This window comes from Citrus clementina, unplaced genomic scaffold (genome assembly GCF_000493195.1).
Source record: "Citrus clementina cultivar Clemenules unplaced genomic scaffold, Citrus_clementina_v1.0 scaffold_8, whole genome shotgun sequence".
NCBI classification, from domain to species: Eukaryota; Viridiplantae; Streptophyta; class Magnoliopsida; order Sapindales; family Rutaceae; genus Citrus; species Citrus x clementina.
This window is the reverse complement of record NW_006262022.1, coordinates 23540284-23564499: the sequence shown is the minus strand read 5'-3', so window position 1 is coordinate 23564499 and position 24216 is coordinate 23540284. Positions and strand designations below refer to the sequence as shown.

Below are 24216 nucleotides of genomic sequence, written 5' to 3'. Positions count from 1 at the left end.
TTAAGCAAAGCAATGAGGGGGAGCCATGTCAACTATTCTCTGCTGCTCCAATGAAACAATCAACATTCTTAGCGGCATCTATCAACCGCAGATAGGGATCCTCACATTCATCTGTCTTGATCCAACAAGTGGCAGTATTCCATCAACTGTTAAAGGCATTACACATCTTATATGGTAAGACATATTTTAAGCTGCGTATAGAGGAACACAAACTATTGGTGTTGCCAATAGAGGCAGCACAAACCTCAGGCATCTTCTGAAGCATAGTCATTGGCTCGAACATGATGACTGGAAATGTCACCATTGATGTAACATCTGAGCCTATATATTTCTGCATCATCTGCCAGTAGCTATCTCGTTCTTTTTAGGAACAAGAAATAATAGATCAAACCATCAGCATTGCAATAGATACTGCATATCTATTAGCAGCAAGATTGTTCCGCACTTCTCATTATGATTAAAAAAAAAAGAAACACACACACACCCCCTCCTGCTTCCATCTTCTTTTATCTCACAAAAATTAAATTGTCAAAAACTGTTTAAGGAAGCTCATGACTGATTGGCTGCCCTAATTATTTAGGCAAGGAGTCTTAGTTGATTATCACTTCTTTAATTTTTTTATGGATTTCTCTTGGATGAAAGAATTAAAGTTATGTTTTAGGAAATTTTTAATTCTCATATTATAGCATTAATAACAAGGTTATTCTTAAATGTTTGAAACATATAAAAACATATCGAGACAGTTGCAAAATGTATTGAATAAAATATTTTAATGAATTTGTATTTTGGTACTTGTTAGAACATATTTTAAAAGTATTATATTACTATTTCAACTTATCCCGGTTACATCGAATTCCCGATATTGTCACTATTTTTTAGTACGAGTTAAGCCCGTAACGTTCCATGTTTAATTTGAATTTAAAAAAATGAAAGATTTTTAGATCAACCTACACACACTCGAGTTGTCAAGTGCCTCCCTAAAAGTTAGGGGTAGGCATTTGGTTCAGTTCAGTCCGAACCAAACTGAACCGAATTGTATTATAGTAATTTGGTTCGGTTCAGTTCGCATTATAAAACTAAATGGTTCAAAATTTCTGAACCATTTGGTTTTTAATTTGGTTCGATTTCAAACCGAACCAAATTACTAAACCAAACGGTTTAAAATTAAAATTAGAAAAAAAATAAAGTGAATATATATTAATAGGAAAATGAAGAATATTAGGTAATGAAGTTAATACTTTTATTTGCTAGTTAATACATGTGATTGTATTTATATATGTCATATCATATATTTTTATTTATTCTATTTAATTGTTGGTGCTTGGTTAATGACTTATTTTGACTTGGAGAGATAATATAGGCATTATGAATGTGAAAGGATGAAGAAGTGGTGATAGGAAGAGTGCTCGTTGGCCATGGAAGTTTGAAGTTTCTTTTGTAATATATAGTGAATTTTTAAATTATTGTTGGATTTTATGATGTTAATTTACTATTGTTAGATTTGGTTATGTTATTTATTGTGTGGGTTTTTAGATTATTGTTGGATTTTATTATGTTAATCTACGATTGTTAGATTTTTTTTTTTATGTTGTTTATTATTTGTGGATTTATAGACTAAGGATTATTGATTTATTGTTGTAGTAATAGTGTATTACTATTATATCATTTTTATTAAATAATGAATGTATAGGTTGAAACTAAATCAAATCAAATTACCGAACCGAACTAAATTAATTTGGTTCGGTTCAGTTTGATTCTATAATTTAATTCGTATTTAGTTCATAAATTCATAAATCATTTCGTTTCAATTTGGTTCGGTTTTAAGGCTAAACCGAATCAAACTTAATAGTGTCCACCCCTGCTAAAAGTGGTTTGACGATCAAATCTTAATGCATGAAAAAAAAATCTAATTAAGATCATCTCATATAATGATCCTCATTCAAAGAGTTCCCTATACCAATAACTAAATAGTTATCGGCAACCAACTGATTTGATACTATAAATGAGACATTTTTATTTGACTCCTCCTGCCAACAATCGCCCTCCCTTTTATTTTTTAAAATTATTATTATTATTATTATTATTTATAACATTACTTTATTTAATTATCATATGATTATATTCATATTTATAAACTCTGAATGCTGATCATATATATAATCACGTGTAGTACTACACTTAGTGGTTAGTTGCGTTAACGAATGATTATACTTACATAAAAGCAGTTCCCAGACTCTCGGTTGCTGTCGCTCACTTCAGATCTACAGCAACGCATTTCAATTATTAATATTATTATTTTTTTATTTTTAATTTCAATTTCTCAATCCGATCACTTTCTCCAATTTGCGAAAACCCTAGTTCATGATTATTGCCGCTCTTTATTTCATAACGAAGTCATAAATTCGTTCTGACTACTTGTTAATTAATTCATCAATTAATCTGTCGCGATTTTGTAAGTCGTCGTTGAGATTCGGAGAATGAAAGAGGGAAAAACCGTTAAATTCAATCTTCACAGTCACCAGCAACAGCAACAGCATGCCAACGGCGGCCACTTGTCTCCGTTCAAATTCGCCAAGTTGTTAGATCCAGACGCGTCCTGGGACAAGGTAACTGGTTGTCGAATCGCGATCCTTGATAAACCTTCTCTTTTTATTGGTTTTATTTGTTAATAATTTTGAAATTAGTAACTGCTTTTGTGAGTATTAATCCCCGTTATTGCAGTTATTTACCTAATTCTACTAATTAAGTAATATTATGGCCGTGTTCTTTTGGTTTTTCTTTTTCTTCTGGGTAAATGAAGTGGATTAATGAATTTGTATTTGCAGTGGCAAACTTGGGCATGAATTTGATTTACTACTGTTTGTTGTGCTTAATTTTTGGGGCAGGATCAATTGGGAGATGTGTTGCATTGGATTAGACAAGTGGTGGCTCTTGTGTGCGGGTTGCTATGGGGCTCCATTCCATTAGTTGGGGGCATATGGATTGTCATGTAAGTTTATGCTTACGCGTATTAGTTTTGCATATTGATTGTTAATCAATCTCTTAGTTGGGTGGAATAATGTGGGTTGGTTTTAGTTCTTATAGGATCATAGTGTTGTGTTTTTGTGAATTATGTAATATGGTTGTAGTTGAGGATCCTTTGAAGGTAGGAAGAGGTGGACACAGGGTTTGATGGATTGGTCGGCTTCTTGGTAGGAGGATTTTTGTTGGTTATAAGAATAGTAGAAGACGTTTAGAGCTCAGAATGCCTAACGGGTTATGGTTTTGAGAGTATTGTCATCATCAGAGACCTTTCAAGTATTTGGAGGGCAACAGTGTCTAATTTAATTGGATAATCTTATCTCTTGGAACTGAAAACCAAATGGAAATTATAGCTATCGGTATATTAACATTTCACCTCAGCAAATAATAGAGTTGTCGGTATATTAATATGACGTCTACATCTGCTGCTATTCGATTTAGAAACCAGATATAGTTGACATCTCCACAAAGTAATATATTGATGCTGTATGTGCCATCTTTTCTATGTTGATTTTGATTTTGCAGTTTTTTGCTGATATCATCTGCAATTATATACGGTTATTATGCAATGGTACTAAAGATTGACGAAGAAGATTTTGGCGGTCATGGAGCTCTCCTTCAAGAGGGGCTTTTTGCTTCTACCACTCTTTTTCTGGTATCCTGGCATCCCATAACTTTTTTTCCTTTTTTTTTTTTTTTGTGCACTTGAGTTGAATGAGAGTGCATTTGCTGGTCTTAAAACTAACACATGCTTTTATATTGTTCAGCTGGTATGGATTCTAGTATACAGCTTGGCACACTTCTGATGGGTTTGGCATCACCAATTTGACTGTCCTCGATCGCCCATTGATGTTTGAATGAACTTAGTTACATGTGGCACCATTTGCCTCGGCCCTGAAAACAATTAGAACGAATCGTTTTGTTGTTATTTTGCTTTTCTCTTTGGATTGTGACACATTTTGTTTTGGCAGAGCAAAAACATGCTAGTTTTTAATCTGTAGTAGATAGATGTTTCAATTTGACAATCATTGGTAAACATCCCACGCTATGTAGCAATTTATCCTCCACATACTGATCATACGCGGAATTTCCATACTGCAAATAAGATTGCTTGGGAGAAAGCTTCTGGTACACCTGCTCTGATTTTGTATGCTTTTTGAGAACTCTGAAGATTTTAGCTATATTTGGTTCAGTTTCCTTTTTCGTTTTATTTTCAAGCCCATGGTGCATTGTAAATTTAATCTTTTTTTCTTTTTTCCCAAAAGAAAAGAGGATGGAATCACATATCTCATGGTTAAGCATTAGTTTACAAAGTGTTTCATTTGTATCTGTCATTCTACTCTGTGTACGGTTACTTTACTCTGTTGTTTACAGAATGGGGGTTGTATACGTTGATTTTATAGTACCTCTTCTAGGATGTTTTACTGCGGATTTGAAAAATAGGTTTCCGTTCCCACAGCTGCGCTGTTCCTCAAACGGAAAGCTGTTTGCATGTATTAGAAGCGAATGAATCAAAATTGGGTTTAATCACAAGAACGAAGTACATTTTACATGCAGGTATCAAGGACCACAAGAAGAAGTTCCGAGAATGAAACACAAACATTTTCTATAGAAAGATATCAATCAACTTTTAACAAATCTCCCATATTCAAGGAGGGTATCGTAGCAACAGTTAATTCAAGAATGAAGATGCCCGACAGTCCATTGGATTTGTCAAATGTAACAGTGCGTTAAGATTGTCACTCGTCACCAAGAAAGGAAAGAATTAAGCTTCTATGCAGTCTTTGAGAAATGTGCGTCCACTTGTGGGCAATGATTTTACATCCATCTCTGGCGACGGTTTCTTCTTGATAGAAGATATATGCGGCCATAAACCCATTGTCTACCTAGTCTGGAACTTGATTGCTGCACAAAGCAGTCAAATATATGATTCTACTAACAAAAGTTGCCTTTACTTTACACCTACTTGGTGATCATATAAACAGCAACGAGCAACCAAATGGGAAAATGAAGAATGGCTGACTTAGGCATTTCCAACACCTCAAAAGCTAAAAAATTAATATCATATATCAGAAATTCAGAACCATGAAATGTCAGAAAGACTATGGAACTACAAATGTGACAAAAAGTCATCGTTTCTTCAATATCTTTTAGTTCTTTTCATGAAATCATGGGAATTTAGAAAAAAATAATAATAATTTACTCAAGTCTTGGGAGTTTTAATTCATTATTAGCTACTCATAAGTATGACAAAAGCCATTAAGCTCATGTTAAATAACACATTCATTTTGAAGGATGAGCTACAAAAGAAACTTACTTACCTCAACCTTGGTGCGGAATTCTAGTAAGGATCCACACACGTGACAATCTGATCTATGGGGGGAATTTTTAGTCTGATCAGAATTCACAAATGCAAATACCTGCAGGGAAGGCACTGAAACCAGTAAGCAACAGCCAATTTGAGGTTCATAAGATATGATCATTGGACATTCAACATGTGCGCAAAAATTGAGGTTGAAGAGAAAAGCAGAATAAAACTGCTTCTACAAGATGTATCCGATTTGATAAGACTGACCTCTTCTCCACAATTAGGGCATGCTCCTCTTAATGCCACCAAGTCATTCCTCCACAGGCCTTGAAGAACTCTAACTGCAAGAATTGTGGTGCACAAGTAAATAACATTATCACGTACAAAATAACATGTTTTCCCATCTGTTGCAGAATTCTCACATTCACCATTTTCTAATATCAAGGGTTACCCACAAAAACCTAACTAGCTAATGTCCCCGTCAAAGAATTTAGATAGTTAATATTTCCTAAAGTTCCTTATTTAATCGATTATTGAAGGAAAGAGTTTACTATCAGTGAAACTTTACCAGAAGCTGATGCAATCGGATATCCAATTAATGAGCCAACTGCCATGAAAAGAATGACATTCACCGCAGCAAGAAACCCCGACACGGATGCGTGACTGCCATAGGAAATACCTCTACTGAATGCATCTTGATAAGCTAGAAAAACAGTGTAGATGATTGGCACAAAGCATATGGAACTGCCAAACGCTAATATCAGGATCCAGATGATTCCTAACGCCAAAACCTGTGATAGATCTTCCTGCCCTACATCCATGTCAACTCGATATTCACAGGGAGAAAAGAAATAAAAAATGCTCTTACTCAGTATCTCACACAACTCTTAGCGGTATAGCCAAATTACATTTTTTGGCATAACAAATGTAATGAGTAGAAGAGTTACCTCTGCATCTGCATATGTTGACTGTCTCCTAATACTACAACGGGGATACTTGATAACAGATTTCGAGCCATACCACCGCAGTTTTAGCTGTTTCAATTTGAAAACAAAAGGTAATTTCTAATGACTGCAAAGAACAGGCATCATATAAATCTAAACAAGATCAATCATGGTATGGCCTGTGAACTCACCTCCACTCTATCAAACATGTCGTCAACTATCAAAGGTTTACCACTGTAATATGCATCCCTTGCCTAAACAAGATCAACCACAAATATCATATGAGTTTCTCACTATTGCTACACGTTGCAAATAAAGGAACAAAACTCTAAAGAAAAACAGAGTACTGTAGGATCATATTTCATCCATGAAATTCCGAAAAACAGTAGTTATGAACTAATTTTAACACAATTCCAAGTAACTAGTAAAACTATAGCTTCAACAGAAACCTTTAGTAAATAGAATCTTGAAACATAACTAAGGCTCTGTTTGGTAATATTGGTGTTCTGGCTTAAAACGCCAAAACTGCTGTACAATGCAAGGTTTAGCTGTGAAGAGAGTTGATGGGTATTTGGTAAACATCATTAGTCATTTAGTTAGGAGTTATTTGTTGCTATTTTCAAGGTTATTTTTTCAGCAAACAACTGTGAAAAATAATCAACAGTGTTGCCCAACCCAGGCTGCAAGTATTTAACAAACAAATTTGCAGCTAAGCTGTCGAAAAATTAAAACCAAATGGGAGCTTAAGAGTATGTTTGTAAACTGTTGCGCTTCTGCTCGATTTTGAAAGCACAAAGGCCTACTCATGTACATCTAGCCGGAATTACCAGCACTTAATTCTCGAGATAAAATTACTTTCGTTTCAATAGACAACAAGAAAATGTTATATAGATACATAAAAGAGAAATAAATTAAAATATTTTGAGGAATTTAAGTAAAAAAAAAGAAGAAAAATGTTCAAATATTATAGACGATAAACGCAGAAATTACTTGGCGATAGAGAGCTTCTAGAGTTTCTTTACTGGCGGTTTCAAGAGGTCCGACGAATATACACGAAGGACCCTCCTCGTTCTTACACATGGTGGCGGCGGCGGCAAATCCTCCTCCTCCGTTCCCATGGCTCTTCGTGGATATCCGAACCGAAAACGGAGCTCCAGTTCTGCCGCTCCGAGATAATTCGACGAAAGTGGATCCGATCACGTGAGGAGTGATGGAGTTGCCCGTGCCGGCCATGAGCCGAAGATTACGAGAGCTGCTAAGGCGAAGCTTACGCACATTGAATGTTGAATAAGGTCGAGATTCGAGAAAAGAAACGGTGCGAAGAAAGGGGAGTGAATGTTTTTAGCCACAAAACTTGAAGCGGGGACCACATTAGTATATATACATACAGTGGGGGCAATAATTTGACCGGATTGCCCTCTGAGGTTCTCGTTTGGTTTTGGCGCCTAAAATATCCGGTTGGCTTGCTTGATTGGTTGTGTGCGGACTTTCATTTTGCTTCCGGGATTGGCCTTGGACTTTTCTACGATAACAAAAAGACACCAACGACGTGTCGTATCCAAAGTCTTCTGAAAATGAAAACAAAGTGTCTTGAAAATTTTAAGACATTTAAAAAAGCTGCGTTTGCCGGGAGTCGAACCCGGGTCTATTGCTTGGAAGGCAATTATCCTAACCGTTGGACTACAAACGCTTGTTTTGTAAAAAGTCTAAAGAGACGTTTATAGAATTTTCAAAAGTAGAGCTTTTACTCAAAAAATTTTATTTATTTGGATTGTCAATTAAAACTTTTATTAAAAATTATAAAATTATTTTAATAGATAAACTTTTTAAAATTATGTTATGAAAATAATAAAATAAGATTGTCAAATAAGTAAATGATATATTATATATTTTAACATTTAAAAATATTTTCAACCTCTACTCTCAATTCTCAAAAGTTTAAAATTTAAATGTTTACTAATAGAGATAAAATAACTTATTTAATCTTCAAAAACTCTACTAAAAAATAACTAAACAACAATAAAAAAATTTAAAAAAGCTTATAAGATAAAATAAACACTTACTACAATTAAATAAATCATACCCAAAAAACACTAACAAATTTATCATTTATTACTGAACTTCACATAGGTTGCCTAGAGTAGGGATGGCAATGAGACATATATGGGTTGGATCTACTTTGCTCCATATCTAAATTCATAATAATAATTGAGATCCGTATATGCTCCAAATCCATCATAAATCCATATTTTTCGCTTCATATTCAGTTCAAAAAAAGAAATAAATATCCATATCTCTTCCAAATCCTAAAAAAAAATAATAATCCAAATATGCCCTAGGTTCGTCATGAATTCTAAAATCCAACAATGAAAGAGCAATAATTTTTTAAAATAGAAATTAAAGACTAAAATGTATTGATAACAACTAAATTATATAATTTGTCTCAAAAATATAATAAATATTGTAGCTTATGCTTTTAAACCAAAACAAAAAAATAAGAAAGATAATAAAATATTCTTCAAAAGTAATTGTAAAAGTAAGATTAATCTAATATTATAATGTCTTATTCATCATTCTAATATTTGCAGTACACCCACCATCATTCCTAAAACATTAGATAATGACATATAAATTAAATGTGATTTATATTTAGTATTTTATTATTTTTATTATGATCTTATTTGACTAAAATTAAAAGATGTGAATGTGAATGTAGATTTAAATATTAAGACAGATCCAGACTTGCTCAATATCCGTATTAGATCCGCACATTGATATCTAAATTCGATTCAAATCAATTTTAACCAATTCAAATCCGATCTAATTGAATTTGGATTACGTGGATCTTGAGTTACATTCAATCCGTTGCGATCCCTAGCCTAGAGTATATGTAAAATCTCGTACCACAATATGAAAATCTATATTTTCTTGAAGCTCTTCAATCTTCATTGATCAATGGTTTTACAGTTTTGATAGAATTTGTGAAATTTGGCTTTGAATTGCCCACAAATGAAAAACAAGTTCCGGACCAAGTCCTTTGTTTGATGTGAACTCACACCACACATATTAGTCCGTTTACTGCTAATTGACTCGCAATGCGTCAGCAAATCTTCATTGAATCTGTTTTGAAGATGATTCACAAAATCACACGTGAATGAAGCTACCCTTATAACCCACTCATTTCTTTAGCTTTTACAGGATTCAAAATCTAGCTTATCGGTAGCTTTCTTAACAGATATATAGTGAGTACTCAAGACTTCATCAGCAACTTCTACCCAATATTCACCCCATGTGAACAAATATTCAATGGGATTGCTACCATTTGTTTCTTTCCTTCGCATTGTGACTAAGCTCTTAGTTATTAACAAAAGTGCCATGATTGTGGGCTAAAAAAAGTGATACTGGCCAGAGTTTATTTTAAAAAGTTTCAACTTCTAATCTAGTTTCGTCATTATTATTATTATTATTTTGAGAGAGAGAGAGAGAGTACGTCATTAGCTCACAGTTTCTAAAAATGAGAGCTTTAAGCCAACTGCAGACAGCTTGGATATATTAATGCCATTTACCGCATTTGGTCAGCTTATAAATAAGCTTACTGTTAATGAACCAAACTACGGTATCTTCTAAATCAAGTGGCTTTCATAATAAGCTAGTAGACATTTTACCAAACAAACCATTTATGAGTTTGAAGTTGAAACTTCGTTGAAAGACATAAAGTTCAGCATCTTCAAACCGTTTGGTATCTCTGGAGGCAAAACTCTCTGCTGTTAACTTAACTATTAGGTTTATAAAGAGTACAAACTTTCGTGTTCGAGTCTTCAAATTGGACCTCAATTTTCATATTACTCTTTAGTGTCTAAATTTGAATGAATAGGTACGTTGATATTGTTAACGTGGTGTGTTCATCTGATATAAGTTTTTCAAGTACATTCTTAATTAGTTTTTAAGTTTGGGTTCCGATATTCCATGTCAGAGCTTTCAACTTATATAACAACATCTTGAACCTTTGAAAACAAATAACAGTTAAAAAGGTTGCGTTTATGATGTCTTGAAGTTTTGATCAACTAAAAGTAAAGTCTTTCCAAGAGTTAGGAGAATGTCTTGCTCTACAGGGAAAATGATGCGTCCTAAAGCAAAGTGTATATTCTCATTGTCAGAATGAAATCAGGTTTCGAAGTTTTTTTTTTGTGCTTTGTTTTTACTTAATTCCCATCATGTTTGTAATTGAGAATTTTATGCATGGTTAAAAAGACGAGTTTTCCCATTTTAAAACAAAAAATTTGGCCGAGTGGTTAGGGCTGGAGGGTAGCACACAATGTGAGAATATTTACTTTCTTAATTATAATGTATAATTGACTGAATGTAGTTTTCTCTCTTACCCAAATGTGAGTGGAGTAAATATTTCTCGAATATTAGACAAAGCTCTATAAGTATTGATGTAGTTGATCCCAGTAATAGTCTGATTTGTAAATATCAGTTATAATTTCAATATGAATTGTAATTTGAGTAATAGTCTCATGTAATAAAAAAAATTAAATCAAACATTAAACATTTTCCATCGCTTCTTTTGTAGAGAATTAAAAATAGTCAGAAATGAAAAAGTACATTTCTATCCTTTCTTTTTCCTAAAATACCAAAGAGTTTTTTTATTTGTTTTTTTTTTTACATTTTTAAAAGAAGAAAAACTATGTTAATCATGTTAATCAACCACTCGCTTCTTAGCATTCATTTTTATTATGTAATTATTTTTTTAAGAACCATTATCATGTTAATCATGAATAATCTCTGCTAATACTAAGTTGTGGCAAGTAACAAACCAACCAAATTATTACTCCTTTCAACTTATTAAGGTAAAAGTAGCCATCAATTTAAACCGAGCATAATTCCTGCCACATTGGTGTTATCTGCGCATCATCATCATCATCATCATAATAATAATATTTAAAAAGTAAATTTTTAATTCATCCCAAAATAGAATAATAATCTTTAATTTATTTTAAAAATATAAAAACTTTAATTTATCTTATTTTCATTTAAAAGAGGTTGATTTTTTTAGTTTTTTAACAGTAAATAAAGTAAACTTAAACTTCCCCAATTGACAGCAAAACACACACTGCTAGGTTCCATATTGTTTGAGAAATAGGCAATTAGAGTCCTTTTATTATTGAATTTTCATCTACTTACATCGAGATAACGGCATTTATGTACTTTAATCTTCATCATTAACAAAATTCACTAACAGTTTGAAACTTTTGAGGAAACCTATGGGTTTTCCAAAATTACCTATAAATCGCGATGAGGATGAGCAAATATATTTCTTTTTCTTTAAATAAAAGAATGTTTTAGGTAAAAAGAACAATTAATTAATTAAATTAGAACAGAAACGAACCGTTTTTCAATCACTTGAAATTCCAACGACAATACCATTTAATTGTTTAAAAATAGACACAAACCCAGAAACAATAAAAACGTTTTCATAATTCTTCTTCAACTTTCAAACGCGAAACAAAACGAACCAATTTGCCCCTTTTTTTTTTTCTTTTTTCTTTTTGGCATTCTATTTTATTCTAAAACTCAACGCTGTAGTTGTTGTAGATGTTGATGTTGTCCTTTTAGCGCCACTCACAGGATTTTTTATTTCAAATCAGACGGCGGTGATTAAATCAACCACCAATAATGGCAACCAACAATAACAAGACGCCAAATGACTTTGAAATCACGGTGATGAGTTCGCCTCGGCCTCGGCCTCCACCACCGCTTGAGGCAGCGAGTTCGCCGGCGGAGACGGAATCTACATCATCAACGACAACGGCAACGAGGAGAACTTCGGTATCGTCACCGGGAGGAGCATCGTCTTCGTCGTCATCACGGCCAGCGTCCACGGCGCCGCCACGTGGAATCCCCGAAACGGCGATGTACAGTGATTTTTTGAGCCCGTTTAAACGGCATTTCCCGTGGATGGTCCCGGGTTTCGTCGTAGCCAACATTGTTTTGTTTGTTATCACAATGTACGAAAATAATTGCCCTCAAACTTCTGCTACTGGTTGTTTGGGTGCCAAATTTTTGGGTAGATTTTCATTTTTGCCCCTGAAAGACAATCCCCTCCTCGGCCCTTCCTCTCCCGCGTAAGTGCTTCCTAACGCAATTTCTTTCGATTAATTAAATGTCAATGCATTTGGAATAGGAGAAAACACCTGAAGCTTATTAGAGCTAATAGAATTGTTAGTTGTTGGTTGGTTTTTTTTTTTTTTTTTTACTTTTTTTTCCCTTTCAGTGGGCTAATGCTGTTTATTATGATGTCATTACTTCATTTGATCAGGTTAGACAAGATGGGTGCTTTAACAGTAGCCAAGGTGGTAACTCAACACCAAGTGTGGCGTTTGTTGACTTGTATATGGTTGCATGGTGGGGTTTTCCATGTACTTGCCAATATGTTGAGTCTACTATTCATTGGAATTCGGCTTGAACAAGAATTTGGATTTGGTATGCCACCTTATATCTTCTTAATAAGGTTATTCATATCCCCGTGCTTTTACTACTTGTAATTACTGATTTTATTTAGGGTCAAAACGTAGACTGTCGCATGCCTGGCTTGTTCAGGTCTGGTCACTTCAAACATGATTATGTAATACACTCAGCTGCATTGATCTAAATGTTGTTAATTTAGAGTTGGATTTTGGACTGACGCATGGTTTAAAGCTCTAATTTGATTTGTACGAACAGTTCGAATTGGATTCCTCTACGTCCTCTCTGGTTTTGGTGGGAGTTTGACGTCGGCTCTTTTTATTCAAGAGGGTATATCTGTCGGTGCCTCTGGAGCTCTTTTTGGTTTACTTGGAGCAATGCTCTCGGAGCTTTTCACAAATTGGACTATCTATGCAAATAAGGTACATAAAGTTGCAATAGTTTCTCTTCACAGTTTGCTGTATGTATATCTTAGGTATCTCACAGTTTAAATTTCTGTGTGCAGTTGGCAGCATTGCTTACTCTCATTGTCATCATCAGTATAAATTTGGCAGTGGGAATCCTCCCAAAAGTGGACAACTTTGCTCATATTGGAGGATTTCTTTCTGGTTTTCTTCTTGGATTTGTGCTTCTAATCCGGCCTCAGTTTGGATGGATTAGTCAGAAAAAAGCTCCCCCTGGATACATGATAAATTGCGTGAAGTCTAAACATAAGCCATATCAGTATGTATTTTGGGTCATCTCTTTGATTCTGCTGATTGCCGGGTAAGATCCCCAGTCCTTGTTTGTAATTGTCTGAATTGAAATAATTTATTTGACACATTGCAACTGTAAAATCCCCTTGAAGAGTGCATCCGATTCTGATAGAACAAATCGAAGTGCTTTCTTTTTCCCTAAAGTATCTGCATAGACAAATGATGAGATGAATAGATGTAAACAGGCTACCTAGAACGAAATTTAGTTTTTCCTATTTTTACTTCTTTTAGTTTGAGATGCTCAACTTTCTTGGACCTCTGTAACTGTTACCACTCCTGCCATTTATTTGGTTATGGAATATAAACTTTATTTTATTTCCTATTCTTTTTGTTTTCCTTTTCAGTTGATCACTCTTATATTGGTGATATTGAGAAGGCATGTATTAATCGAATGAGCCAACGTATAGATATCACCATCATAATCATTTTATGAGATTCATGCACGCCTTAGGTGCTTGGCCTCATTACTTTTTGGAATTCTCTTAACTGAAGATTTTTAATTCTGACAGATATACAGTTGGCCTGATTTTGCTGCTAAGAGGAGGTAACTTGAACAATCACTGTTCCTGGTGTCGTTATTTGAGTTGTGTCCCTACTCCTTGGTGGAACTGCAAAGCTCAACAATTATCTTGTCAGGTAACTGATGCAAACACTCTTCTTTTTCCTAGTTTCTGTTCACTAGCTATGTTCTTTTATGGTTATGTCGTTCATACCAGACCAAAGCAGGCAATGTAATGTCCAACAGAACATTTAAGAAAGAAAAAAAAGTAAAAATTAGGTTTGCAATGAATTTGCCATTAATAGCATTATAATTTACTTTCTTATATATGAAATATAATTGTTATTGATGTCTTGCCGTATGCTTATGTATCTTCGACATTGCAGTCGAGCCAAATGGGAAGTCAACTCAATATGACATGTACAAGCAATGGAAAAAGCAAAGCGTACACAATGCCAGGCGATAAACAATTCGACCTCCAGCAGTTATGTGCCCAGCTCTGCAGTTAGGTGCTTGTAAAGGAGAATAGTATAAGGGTTTCTTGAGCAACTATTTAGTCCAAATGCTTGCTGTATTATTTTATATGATTGATTCGTTCACCTATATGGACCATTCCTCTGCATCCATTGAGCAGAGATTCTTTTGGCAATCATTTCTTCTTCTTCTTTTTTTTTTTATCATTTCTTCCTGATATATATTTTGTTTTTCATAATTTCGATAGGGATATAGTCATGGAAAATACAGAAAGTGTATTTTAGGTTATAATCGTTAAAATTAACGATGTTTGGTAAAATCAATAATTGTACTACCCAATAACGTTATGTTAACATTGTATCTATCAATTGATGTATCACATGTTGTGAACCTGTTAAGCGTTTGCAAAAAAATTTTCTAATAAAATGCAATAAGTAGGCGCACAAAGTTAACAGCTATAACATTCTCAAGTTATTTACAAATTAATTGATTAAAAAATTTATGAAATATTTAGAAGATTTTGAGGAAGAAAAACCGAATGCTTGTAAAGTTTATATCCTTAATGATGGGTCATTAATTAAGGATTTTATATAAGACCTTGCTAAGTTACACACCAATATAAGAGTAATATCTTATAATTCAAATGAAGGTTAGTTATCAACTTTTTTGTGTCATTAGGCGCCACACACTCTTATGTTGATATAAGGAAATTTCAAATATTAACTTATTTGGAATACTCTTTGGTCTTTTTCTTTTTTTAATGGTCTGATATCACTATTAAAGGACTGGTGATTTCTATAATTAGATATTTTTTTTTGTGATTATTTATATTTAATTTATAAAGTATCGTTCAAACTCTTTGTCCGACTCTTACTAATATTTAAAAGATATGTGCAGTGGGGTATATAACAAATGTGACAGCTCTTGACAGCGGCCAATTAGGCAGTGGCTCGGCGGGCATTTCCAGGAACTCTTAAACTGACCATCCGCACGTATCTTTTTTCGATCTTAATTAGCATTTATCGTTGCTGAAATTTTTTTTTTTTTTAAAAAAATTCACATGTTAGAAACGGCACCGTAGTTGCGCATGGTTAAAATCACATTTTTAGAAGCGATACCGTGGTTGCGGATAGTTAGTAGATCCATTTTTCTTCTCCCACGCTCAGATGAACGGTTCGTTAACAAAGGTGAGTTTCATTTTTCTATTTAACAAATTTTAACTTAAGTTTCTTCTCCTATTTGATTTAATCGCTTGATTTTGGTAATTTGATTTATGTGCTAAATGTTTATAGATGAGGTGATTGTTGAGTTGTCGCTTTTAATCTAATTATGCCAAAACAGCTGATTGTTCAAAATTTAATTCGATCAAATATATGCTAGTTTTATTTATTTATTTTTTTTAATGGCGGTTTTTGACATACGAAATGAGTTTGAATTCATGGGCTATGAATAAAACCTGGGAAAATCCTAGCTATGTTATGAAAGAATTTTTCGAAGTTATTAAATATTGAGAAATATGATGAGCTAAAAGAATTATTAATCAATTCTCGGTTTTCCTGATACATATTCTGGTTATGTTAATGCTAAAATTCAGCTACCAAACAGTCTCATAACTCCTACTATAAGGAAACAGCCGGCGCGGGCAGTAGAACATTCTTTTTATGTGTATATTCAGACTTAGGATTATGAAACCCTTGTGGGCTTTCATGTATGATGTATATACATGTTTCAGATGGTGAAATTTGGATTGTAAATTGGAAGTTGATTAACCATGGCAAAGTGCCTAGAAGTTGATGTAGCCGCCCTTTGGCTCAATGTGTTGTCATAATGCTTTCCTCAAGTAAAAAGATTCTAGCAAAGCTACTACAGGCAGGATGGCAAATTGAAAGAGTTTGGAGGACTTGAATCTTGCCTGCTCAATATCTCGTTCTTGTTGTTTTTTATTTGTATTTCCTTTTGCAGAATCTTTTAGAGTTTTTTTTTTTTTTTCCATGATGAGTGTTTCCCTACATACAGGCTGATTGTGGATGACAAGATTGGGCTTACATCAAACTTTGGTGAAGATACTATGATTGATAATTTTGATAGTGAGATGGTTCTTTTATATGGAATGGAGCTGAATGTTGAAGAACCACTTGTGGCTATTGGGATTGAGGACAAGGCAGGGCATCCTAAAGAATCTGAAATGGTTTATAGAGATGAAGAGAAAAATGAAAATTATATAGAAGAGGTGGGGAATGACGATGATCCAAGAGAAGAGGTGAATATTGAAGACAATATGGAAGAAGATCCAGAAGAAAAGGTGAGGAATGATGAAAATACAAAAGAAGAGGAGAATGTTGAAGAAAATAATGATGAAGATCCAGAAGAGGAAGTGAGGAATGATGAAAATAATCCAGGAGAAGATGTGAAGAATGAAGAAGATGCAATGAATTATGTAAGAAATGAAGTAAAATTAGAAGCAATTTCCAAGAAGAAGGTGAGCAAGTTGAGAAAAAGAATTCGAATGCTCAAAAAGAAGAAGACTGCTTTGAGGACAAAGGTTAAAAATGTTCATATCTCTACATCAAAACTGGATGAGGATACTGAGATGATTTCTCTGCCAATGATTGATGAAAACAGCACCCCTAATGATGCTGAAACTAGAGAGTTTGCATCAGAGAAAAATAGCATATTTGATAGTGGGGTTGTTTTATCTAATCAAAGGAAAATGAATGTTGTTGCTCTTGGGGATGAAATAGGGGAAGCAGTTGATGAAGAAAACACAAGAGAGGAATCGCAGAATGAAGGATACCCGATAAATGAAGCGAAAGCTAAAGAAAAATTAGAAGGGAATTCAAAGAAGAAAGCGAATAAGCAGAGGAAAATACACAAAAAGAAGAAAAAAGCTTTGGGGGTTAAGAATGAAGTGGTTGTCAATAATAAAGAAAATCCAGAATCTTCCAAAAGGCAGGTGACAATTAAGGAGAAATGCAAGGGGATGATATTCATGTGCAGCTCTAAGACAAAGAAAGACTGCTATCATTACCAGGTTTTAGGATTGCCTGCCAGCAAGAGAGATATAGTATTTGAAATTTATGAAGGAATGAAATTGTTTTTGTTTGATTTTGATTTGAAGTTGATGTATGGGATCTATGAAGCTGCAGGACCTGGGGGTTATAACATCGAGCCCAAAGCTTTCAAATCTGCATTTCCATCTCAGGTTAGTGGTATATAATTAAAATTGATTTTTTTTTTTCTGTAAGGACTTAAAGTGCATGAATCACATATTTGATCTGCCCATGCTGTTGGGTTTCAACTTATACTTGACCTTCAAACTTTGTATGACCAAAAATTGTATCTTGAAGCTTCCTAGTGTTGTTATTCATCTGCCCTTGCAACTCTGCAACTTTACGGGCAGCAATCACGTTGATGATATTAAGTGCCGGTTAAATTTGTTTTTAAGTATTCTATTTCACTCATTCTCTACGCTAAACTTTATCTTGGAGGAGTTACCACTTAGCAATGAAACATGGAACTCAAATACGGTAAAATTTGTTGCTCTGATATTTGTGACATTGTAGTCTGGCAATGCAAAGATGGGGGTATGTATAAGCTAACAGCGTGAAGGGTTTTAATCCTCTTTTCAAATAAAAGAGTGCCTTGTTTTGGTTCCCTACAGATCTTATATTGGTTATTGCACATTATGCTAGAGAGCATGTGTAACGGCTGTGGCTTACCAGGGTGCTTCTTACAGATTACTGTGTAGATTGAAAATTTTTTGTGTTAGTTCATGTGTAGGGAAGCACTGATCCCCTGTTAAAAGGTGTAGGTGGTGATTCCAGTCCAATTTCAATGCATGAGAGTAAAAGGCAATCTACCATATGGTGGGTATTTGAGTTTGTGTTTGGTGTTTGTTCATGGAGGCTTTACTTTGTTAATTATGATCGTGTTAGTAATGGCAGATGGCTTAGTAGAGAAAAATTGCTGGGGAGATGGATTATGGGTTGAAGATGCAGATGAGTAGCTGAGTTGCAAACTAATTACATTATATATTCTTGGAAAGTAGTGACTAAATCACTGGTAGTCTTGCAAATGGCAATGGTCTATAAGTTCCTAGTCTTGCAAATTGCAACAGTCTAGTTTCCTTGTTCATTTTATAGGATTTACAAAGCATTTAAAACAATAAAACTGTAAATCTTTTACTTTTCAATCTGACATGCATATTAGTGCTTTAAATTTCTGAAACTTCTAAAAGTGAAATCATATATCAATCCTTCTTAAGAATATTGATTTCTGCTGGCTTAAAGCTAATGTTAGTGCTTTCTGATGTCTTATGTTTTCAAGATGTATGAAGTACAGGTACTCTGCTCAGCTGCTTCACTAAATATGATGTGTTCGTTCATTTTTGCTATATGCTTGTCTTGGTATTCATTTTCATGTTATTACGTGAAAAACCTAGATCTTGGATGCCTCAGTAGCTTGTTAATTTAATTAGTTTTGTTAATCTTCTGCTTGGCATGTTGATCTTTGGTAATAGTATTTAAGTTTTATTCAGTAGCTATGACTGGTTTGCAAAACTAATTTTAGGTGAAAACTTTATATTTTTTGTATTAAGGTGCGGTTTTCAGTTTTGGAGGATTGCTTGCCATTGGCAGAGGAAAAGTTTAAAAAGATAATCAAAGACAATTATTACAGCAAGATCAAGTTTGACTGCCAATTGAACTCTAAACAGGTCTGATCCCGTTTCCAGTAATAGACATCTAGATGCAAAGATGCAAGTGTCTCAGTTTTCCAGGGTCTTCTTTCCTTGTCCTTGTATAGTGTGACAATTGGTAATTGTTGCTTGTCTTGGTCGGTAGGTGGAAGGTTTGTGCGAGCTTTTCAGAGTTGTCAGCAAAGGCTCCACATTCAAACAGTTGCATGGAAGCCAACGAGTAGAAGCTTCTGCATTTGTAGATTATGGGCCCAAACAGCCTTCCAGAGGCAGCAAAGCAGAAAAGCCACGAAGAGTAGCTCCTGCATTTGTAAATCACGTGTCCAAACGGCCTCACAGATGCATGAAAGCTGAAAGCCAGCAAGTAGAAGCTCCTAGACCTGCCGATCGTGGGCGCAAATGGCCTCGTAAAAACAGGAAAGCTGAAAGCCTGCAAGCAAAAGTTCCTAAGCCTGTAGATCGTGAGCCCAAACAGCCTTATAAAAACAGGAAGGCTGAAAGCTCACGAGGAGAACCTCCTGCATTTGTAGATCGTAAGTACAAGCAACCTCGCAGGAGCAGGAAGGCTGAAACCCACCAGTTTGCGGACCACAAGCCCAAACGGTTACGACGAAGTCCGAGAGCAGAAACCCAAAACTTATTATATGGAGATAGTAGGCACCATGGATGGGAAGATGAGAGGCATCATACTCTTGCCAGAGACCAATTGTATCCAGAAGATCCAGTGGCATACAGAAGGGCGGTATACGAATCTCCCTTGGAACATCCACTCTCACGGCAACCTTTACACCGACCATTAGCCTCTTCACTACCTTTCTCGGAGAGAGATGTTTACTGGAGGGACCAACTTCAGTATCATGACCTACGACCTTTGGATGTGGGAGTGAGGCGTCGAGATGAGTTTGAGCATCTTGATTCTTATGCAATACCACGATATCAAGATGACTTTGATCATCGTGGCTCTTATTTAGCATCCAGGGGGTATTTGTCATACCATGATCCATCATCTTCTGCTGCCCAGTCATCTAAACATTATACTCCTGCTTATAGAACACCAGCCTCCACCTACCATTTATCTGCTGCTTCACCACCTGACTATCAGCATCATCGCACTGCATATGGGTATTATCCTTAGAGCTTTGCATTGAAATAAAATTTTGCATGGGCTACCATCCATATGAAGTTTGTCTTTCCAAGTAATTTGTTGGGAAGCAGCGACTCTGTAGGTAGAGATTGCTGTGCCTAACAAATGTTCAAATTTCTTTAATGATTGGAGTAGTCAGCAAATCCGTGGACTCTGGTTACCATCCCTTCGTTTTGGTACCTTATACTAAATCCAAAGTGATTTAAGTTTGAACTGGGTGATAGGTTTCTTCCCAATGTTCATTTTTTGGAATATTGACTGCATAATAATTGCCTTTTGCAGCACTTGGTGTGGAAAGCCTTCTGTGTAGCATTCGAAATTATTAAGTTGTAATTATGCATGAAGATTTTAGAGTTGTGAGGAAAATGTAGATTGAGAAATGGGAAGAGCTACTACTCTAGCTCATAGAATGAATTGGACCGAAAACATTTATTTATTTATTTATTTTTCGACTCTAAACACAATTTCATTTCATGAGGTGCGGGTGTGGCTGACGATGAGATCATGCATGATTTGTGAAACAAATATCACTACTTTTAATTTGGGTTTAAAAATAGTTTTATTGTCGCACATTACGATTCATGACATGAGGGCATAGCATTTACTCTATATGATGTAAAGATAAAAAAAAAAGGTGTAGTAAAACACATCTTCAAGTCCAAGCAAAGCAAGGCATCAGTAATTTGACTGAGTTTCTTGCTTCCTGTTGCCTGTCCACACAAAAGCAAGAAATACTTCCAGGGGATCATTAATTTTGAGGTCGGTTCGTTTTTCTGAGAACCAGATGGAGAAACCGAACCTGGTCGGTTCAGACTAACAGGTTCGGTTTAAGTTCAATTTATTTCATCGGTTTCCTTTAATTTTTCGGTTTACGGTCCACTTCTTGAAGTCCAAACTGAGTCAAAATTGATCAGCTGGCTATACGAATTGGGATTTGGGGCAAAATGACCACTGTTTTAAAAATACAAAATAAAACCGGTTCAATAAATGCATGAATAATTGTACAGCGGACCCACCCTGTAAATGTTGGTGAGAAATGGAAATTTAGTAATAATTCATCAAGATTTACGGGGACAAGCTAACTACCTCTCAATAAAGGTAACGATATTGTGAGGCTTTGCTATTATAATTCTGTCATTTGCCTGCATGTTAAGTATTATTACTCTTTAACTACTTTCCCTCCATTTTCTGCTTACCGGGCTGACTGGCTAAGAGACAAAGGGCATCTTTAGCCCTTTAGAATATCTTTGAAAGGCAGTTAAGTTGGTTGTTGTGGTGGTTGGCTCTTTATTCCAGCCTTGATAATAACATTGCTAGTGAAAAATAAATAAATTATGAAGAATAATTTCAACTGCTTTTGTGCTCTATAAAGCAAAAGGGTTGAGGATTGATGCAGTAGTAGTAGTGACGGTGCGTGACATGGGAACAAAGAAAGTTCCAAGAAATGATGCCATGTTACCGTCTTTTTTCTGCTTTGCCTGAGAAACTAGAAGCTTTTGTCCTTGTTTTCAAATCTTTCTTTTGGGCCATCGCCTATCATCAACCCAGCTTTTTTTTTTCATAAGAGATTGCTTAAAGCTGAAACAAGAATTGGGTAGGCATGCAGTGTTTCATCAAAATGGAATGCATGATTTAGTAGTAAAAATTGATGGTCCCAACTACCAACCACAATGTAGACAAACCCCAGGCAGAGGGTTCTTGATGATGGCATGCTCCATGAGTTCAATATTATTGTCCCAAATTAGAATTGACTACTAATTGATTTGCAAAAAAAATTTCATTTTCAATTACCATGTGATGTCTCCTCTAACCATCAACTGTACTATTTTTTTATTTTATCCTTTTTCCCAATAAATAAGAAACCAGCAACCTACTTTTGGCTTCTCTGTTAAATTTCCTTCCAGGCTTCTAGGCACTATGTAGATGAAATGACTGCTCATGAACTGAAAAGAGAGGGAAGTAGCGGTTGTCGCTTCAATCATTTTATGAAGTCATAAATCACACTAACATATTACATATATTACATAATTGGCAACTGGTCTACTTGTTCCTTGATCGCAATTATTTTATATCCATGCTATATTATCTTAGAAAAAGGAGGAAAAAAATTGGCTAATTAAATTCACCATCAGTACTATGTTGTTAAGAAAATGCCTCCTGCACAGGGGTTATCTAATGCAACCCTCACATCTGAAAAATCTCAAAAAAATTTTATTGTTGACATCTCAAATTTTTGTTCATGTTGAATTTTTTGTGTTACGAACACTAGTGTAAAATCTAGGATGCCAGCAGCAGAAACTTAAAGATGCAACAAAAATATGGAAGTTTTCAATGAAGAATGGTAGTGTTGTATGGTTGTTTATATTCATAAGAACCTGCTGCAAAAGCACTTTTAGAAGCACCCTTCTCCCCCACACGCTCATTTTTCCCCCTTTTTTTTTTTAATTTTAAACTGCATGGCTGTATGCACTGCGACAATACTGTGAAGAGTGTGAAGAGTATCCAAGATATGCGGTTGCAAGTTGCAAGCAGCAAATAATATCTTCAATGATAGGACTCTTTTTTGGCTATATTTTCCCTTACAATTACAATCTTCAGGTTCCAAATTATGTAGCATGGTGGCAACGAATTTATCCACTTAGCTGACAAGCTTGTCTCCCTCTTTAGTCAAAACAAGGCTTTAATGTAAAGCTCCGTGAATGAATGTCCCTGTCCATTTATTCCAAACTGTAAAAGCCTCTTTTGTTGCAGAAAAATTACTAGTTTCAGTTTGGCTTTTGCAAACCCAACAGCTGTGCATCAGGCATCATCTAGCCTTCTGATTCATCAATGCAATGATACCACTGCATTTTCTGATCATCTCACCAGCTGCTTTGGTCACATGCTTTTGCAATTCATCAAATGACCTCACCTTCTTTAAATGAAAATTGAAAATTCTCAATTGTAAAATTGTGACGACTTAAAGGTTTTGAAACGTGAATTTCTAAAGTTGGGGCTGGTTATGTTGGAGTTCCTCCACCTTGGAGCAACTCCAATAATGATACGATCATAGCCGTAATCAAACGGTCGAAGGAACGACTATAATTACACGACTATTCGAGTTGCTACATACATAGCCATGGCCTTTAAAATTTAGATTTTTTTTTGTTTTTACCATTGTATTTATAGTTTTGAGAGATTTATGGCATTTTCAAAAGAGAAAAAAAAAGTGAGACTCTAATATTTACTCTCTACACAGTAAAGAAAAGAATATTTTATTCTGTAGCCAATGACCCCCCTAAAGTAAGGAAAACAATAATCAAATTAAATTGGTGATTTTACGCACTCGCCCACCCTTTCGTCAAATCCAATAGCTCGTAATCTCAAATCCAATAACTCATAACTAAGAATGATGTGATCGAACCACTTTATTTATTTGAGAGGTCACATTCATGGGGACCTTATGAAAATGGGCCTAAATTTGACAAATTAGATGTTGTATTAAGCATTTTAATTAATATTAATTAAAGATGAAAATTATTAAAGATACAAAAAGGAAGATAGAAAAAATAAAATAAAATAAATTATTATTATTATTATTATTTTAAATAGGATTGCTCTTTGAAGATTACTAGGGAGTCAAGGACCTTGCATGGATAAAAATTGTGGGGGCACATTGGCTTGTCGCTATAGCAAAGTCTTCTCTCTACAGCTCGGTGCCCACTTGCTTGAGCTTATGCTGTTATCTTCCTTCTCACCGCATGCAAAATGGTCTTTCTATCCCATTTATTTATCACACCATCTATATATCTCACTCTCTCATTCATATGTGACACATACCATGTGAGTGTGACAGGATCCATTTTCAAAGAGTTTGAAGTCTTATCCTCTTAAATTCTATATGCATTTGCATTCATACATGCAAAGATGA

General features: G+C 34.8%; 4 protein-coding genes and 1 non-coding gene across 5 annotated transcripts; 3 read left to right on the top strand and 2 right to left on the bottom strand.

Annotated features, from left to right (window-relative positions):
- Positions 1-2154: 2154 nt before the first annotated feature.
- LOC18034766 (uncharacterized protein C20orf24 homolog) lies at positions 2155-4057 on the top strand. Its single transcript, XM_006424785.2, has 4 exons — positions 2155-2606; positions 2886-2989; positions 3547-3676; positions 3789-4057. Exons 1-4 carry the CDS (start codon positions 2478-2480, stop codon positions 3825-3827), a joined length of 402 nt encoding a protein of 133 aa, XP_006424848.1. The 5' UTR covers positions 2155-2477; the 3' UTR covers positions 3828-4057.
- Positions 4058-4601: 544 nt separating this feature from the next.
- LOC18034764 (PGR5-like protein 1B, chloroplastic) lies at positions 4602-7609 on the bottom strand. Its single transcript, XM_006424784.2, has 7 exons — positions 7264-7609; positions 6465-6527; positions 6277-6363; positions 5898-6135; positions 5597-5670; positions 5343-5441; positions 4602-4926 (listed from the first exon to the last, which is right to left on the bottom strand). Exons 1-7 carry the CDS (start codon positions 7504-7506, stop codon positions 4840-4842), a joined length of 891 nt encoding a protein of 296 aa, XP_006424847.1. The 5' UTR covers positions 7507-7609; the 3' UTR covers positions 4602-4839.
- A 282-nt stretch (positions 7610-7891) lies between these two features.
- TRNAG-UCC lies at positions 7892-7963 on the bottom strand. Its single transcript has one exon. It is a non-coding gene; the product is annotated as a tRNA-Gly (tRNA).
- A 3986-nt stretch (positions 7964-11949) lies between these two features.
- Positions 11950-14628, top strand: LOC18034763 (RHOMBOID-like protein 1). The gene is made up of 6 exons (XM_006424783.2): positions 11950-12398; positions 12593-12756; positions 12997-13160; positions 13244-13503; positions 14003-14129; positions 14379-14628. Exons 1-6 carry the CDS (start codon positions 11950-11952, stop codon positions 14499-14501), a joined length of 1287 nt encoding a protein of 428 aa, XP_006424846.1. The 3' UTR covers positions 14502-14628.
- A 722-nt stretch (positions 14629-15350) lies between these two features.
- Positions 15351-20734, top strand: LOC18034593. The gene is made up of 4 exons (XM_006424782.2): positions 15351-15653; positions 16483-17668; positions 19064-19180; positions 19308-20734. The coding sequence occupies exons 2-4, from the start codon at positions 16535-16537 to the stop codon at positions 20295-20297; spliced, it is 2241 nt and encodes a 746-aa protein (XP_006424845.1). The 5' UTR covers positions 15351-15653; positions 16483-16534; the 3' UTR covers positions 20298-20734.
- Positions 20735-24216: the final 3482 nt, after the last annotated feature.

What these genes read in the sequence shown, in the direction of transcription:
- LOC18034764 (XM_006424784.2), bottom strand. Translation starts at nt 7,506, where the DNA reads ATGGCCGGCACGGGCAACTCCATCACTCCTCACGTGATCGGATCCACT. An exon ending in TCCGATTGCATCAGCTTCTG is followed by an intron (nt 5,671 to 5,897) that starts GTAAAGTTTCAC and finishes CAATTCTTGCAG; the next exon opens with TTAGAGTTCTTCAAGGCCTG. An exon ending in GCCCTAATTGTGGAGAAGAG is followed by an intron (nt 5,442 to 5,596) that starts GTCAGTCTTATC and finishes CCTTCCCTGCAG; the next exon opens with GTATTTGCATTTGTGAATTC.
- LOC18034763 (XM_006424783.2), top strand. Translation starts at nt 11,950, where the DNA reads ATGGCAACCAACAATAACAAGACGCCAAATGACTTTGAAATCACGGTG. An exon ending in GGACTATCTATGCAAATAAG is followed by an intron (nt 13,161 to 13,243) that starts GTACATAAAGTT and finishes TTCTGTGTGCAG; the next exon opens with TTGGCAGCATTGCTTACTCT. An exon ending in CTCAACAATTATCTTGTCAG is followed by an intron (nt 14,130 to 14,378) that starts GTAACTGATGCA and finishes TCGACATTGCAG; the next exon opens with TCGAGCCAAATGGGAAGTCA.
- LOC18034766 (XM_006424785.2), top strand. Translation starts at nt 2,478, where the DNA reads ATGAAAGAGGGAAAAACCGTTAAATTCAATCTTCACAGTCACCAGCAA. An exon ending in GGGGGCATATGGATTGTCAT is followed by an intron (nt 2,990 to 3,546) that starts GTAAGTTTATGC and finishes TTGATTTTGCAG; the next exon opens with TTTTTTGCTGATATCATCTG. An exon ending in CTTCTACCACTCTTTTTCTG is followed by an intron (nt 3,677 to 3,788) that starts GTATCCTGGCAT and finishes TATATTGTTCAG; the next exon opens with CTGGTATGGATTCTAGTATA.
- LOC18034593 (XM_006424782.2), top strand. Translation starts at nt 16,535, where the DNA reads ATGATTGATAATTTTGATAGTGAGATGGTTCTTTTATATGGAATGGAG. An exon ending in AATCTGCATTTCCATCTCAG is followed by an intron (nt 17,669 to 19,063) that starts GTTAGTGGTATA and finishes TTTTGTATTAAG; the next exon opens with GTGCGGTTTTCAGTTTTGGA. An exon ending in GCCAATTGAACTCTAAACAG is followed by an intron (nt 19,181 to 19,307) that starts GTCTGATCCCGT and finishes CTTGGTCGGTAG; the next exon opens with GTGGAAGGTTTGTGCGAGCT.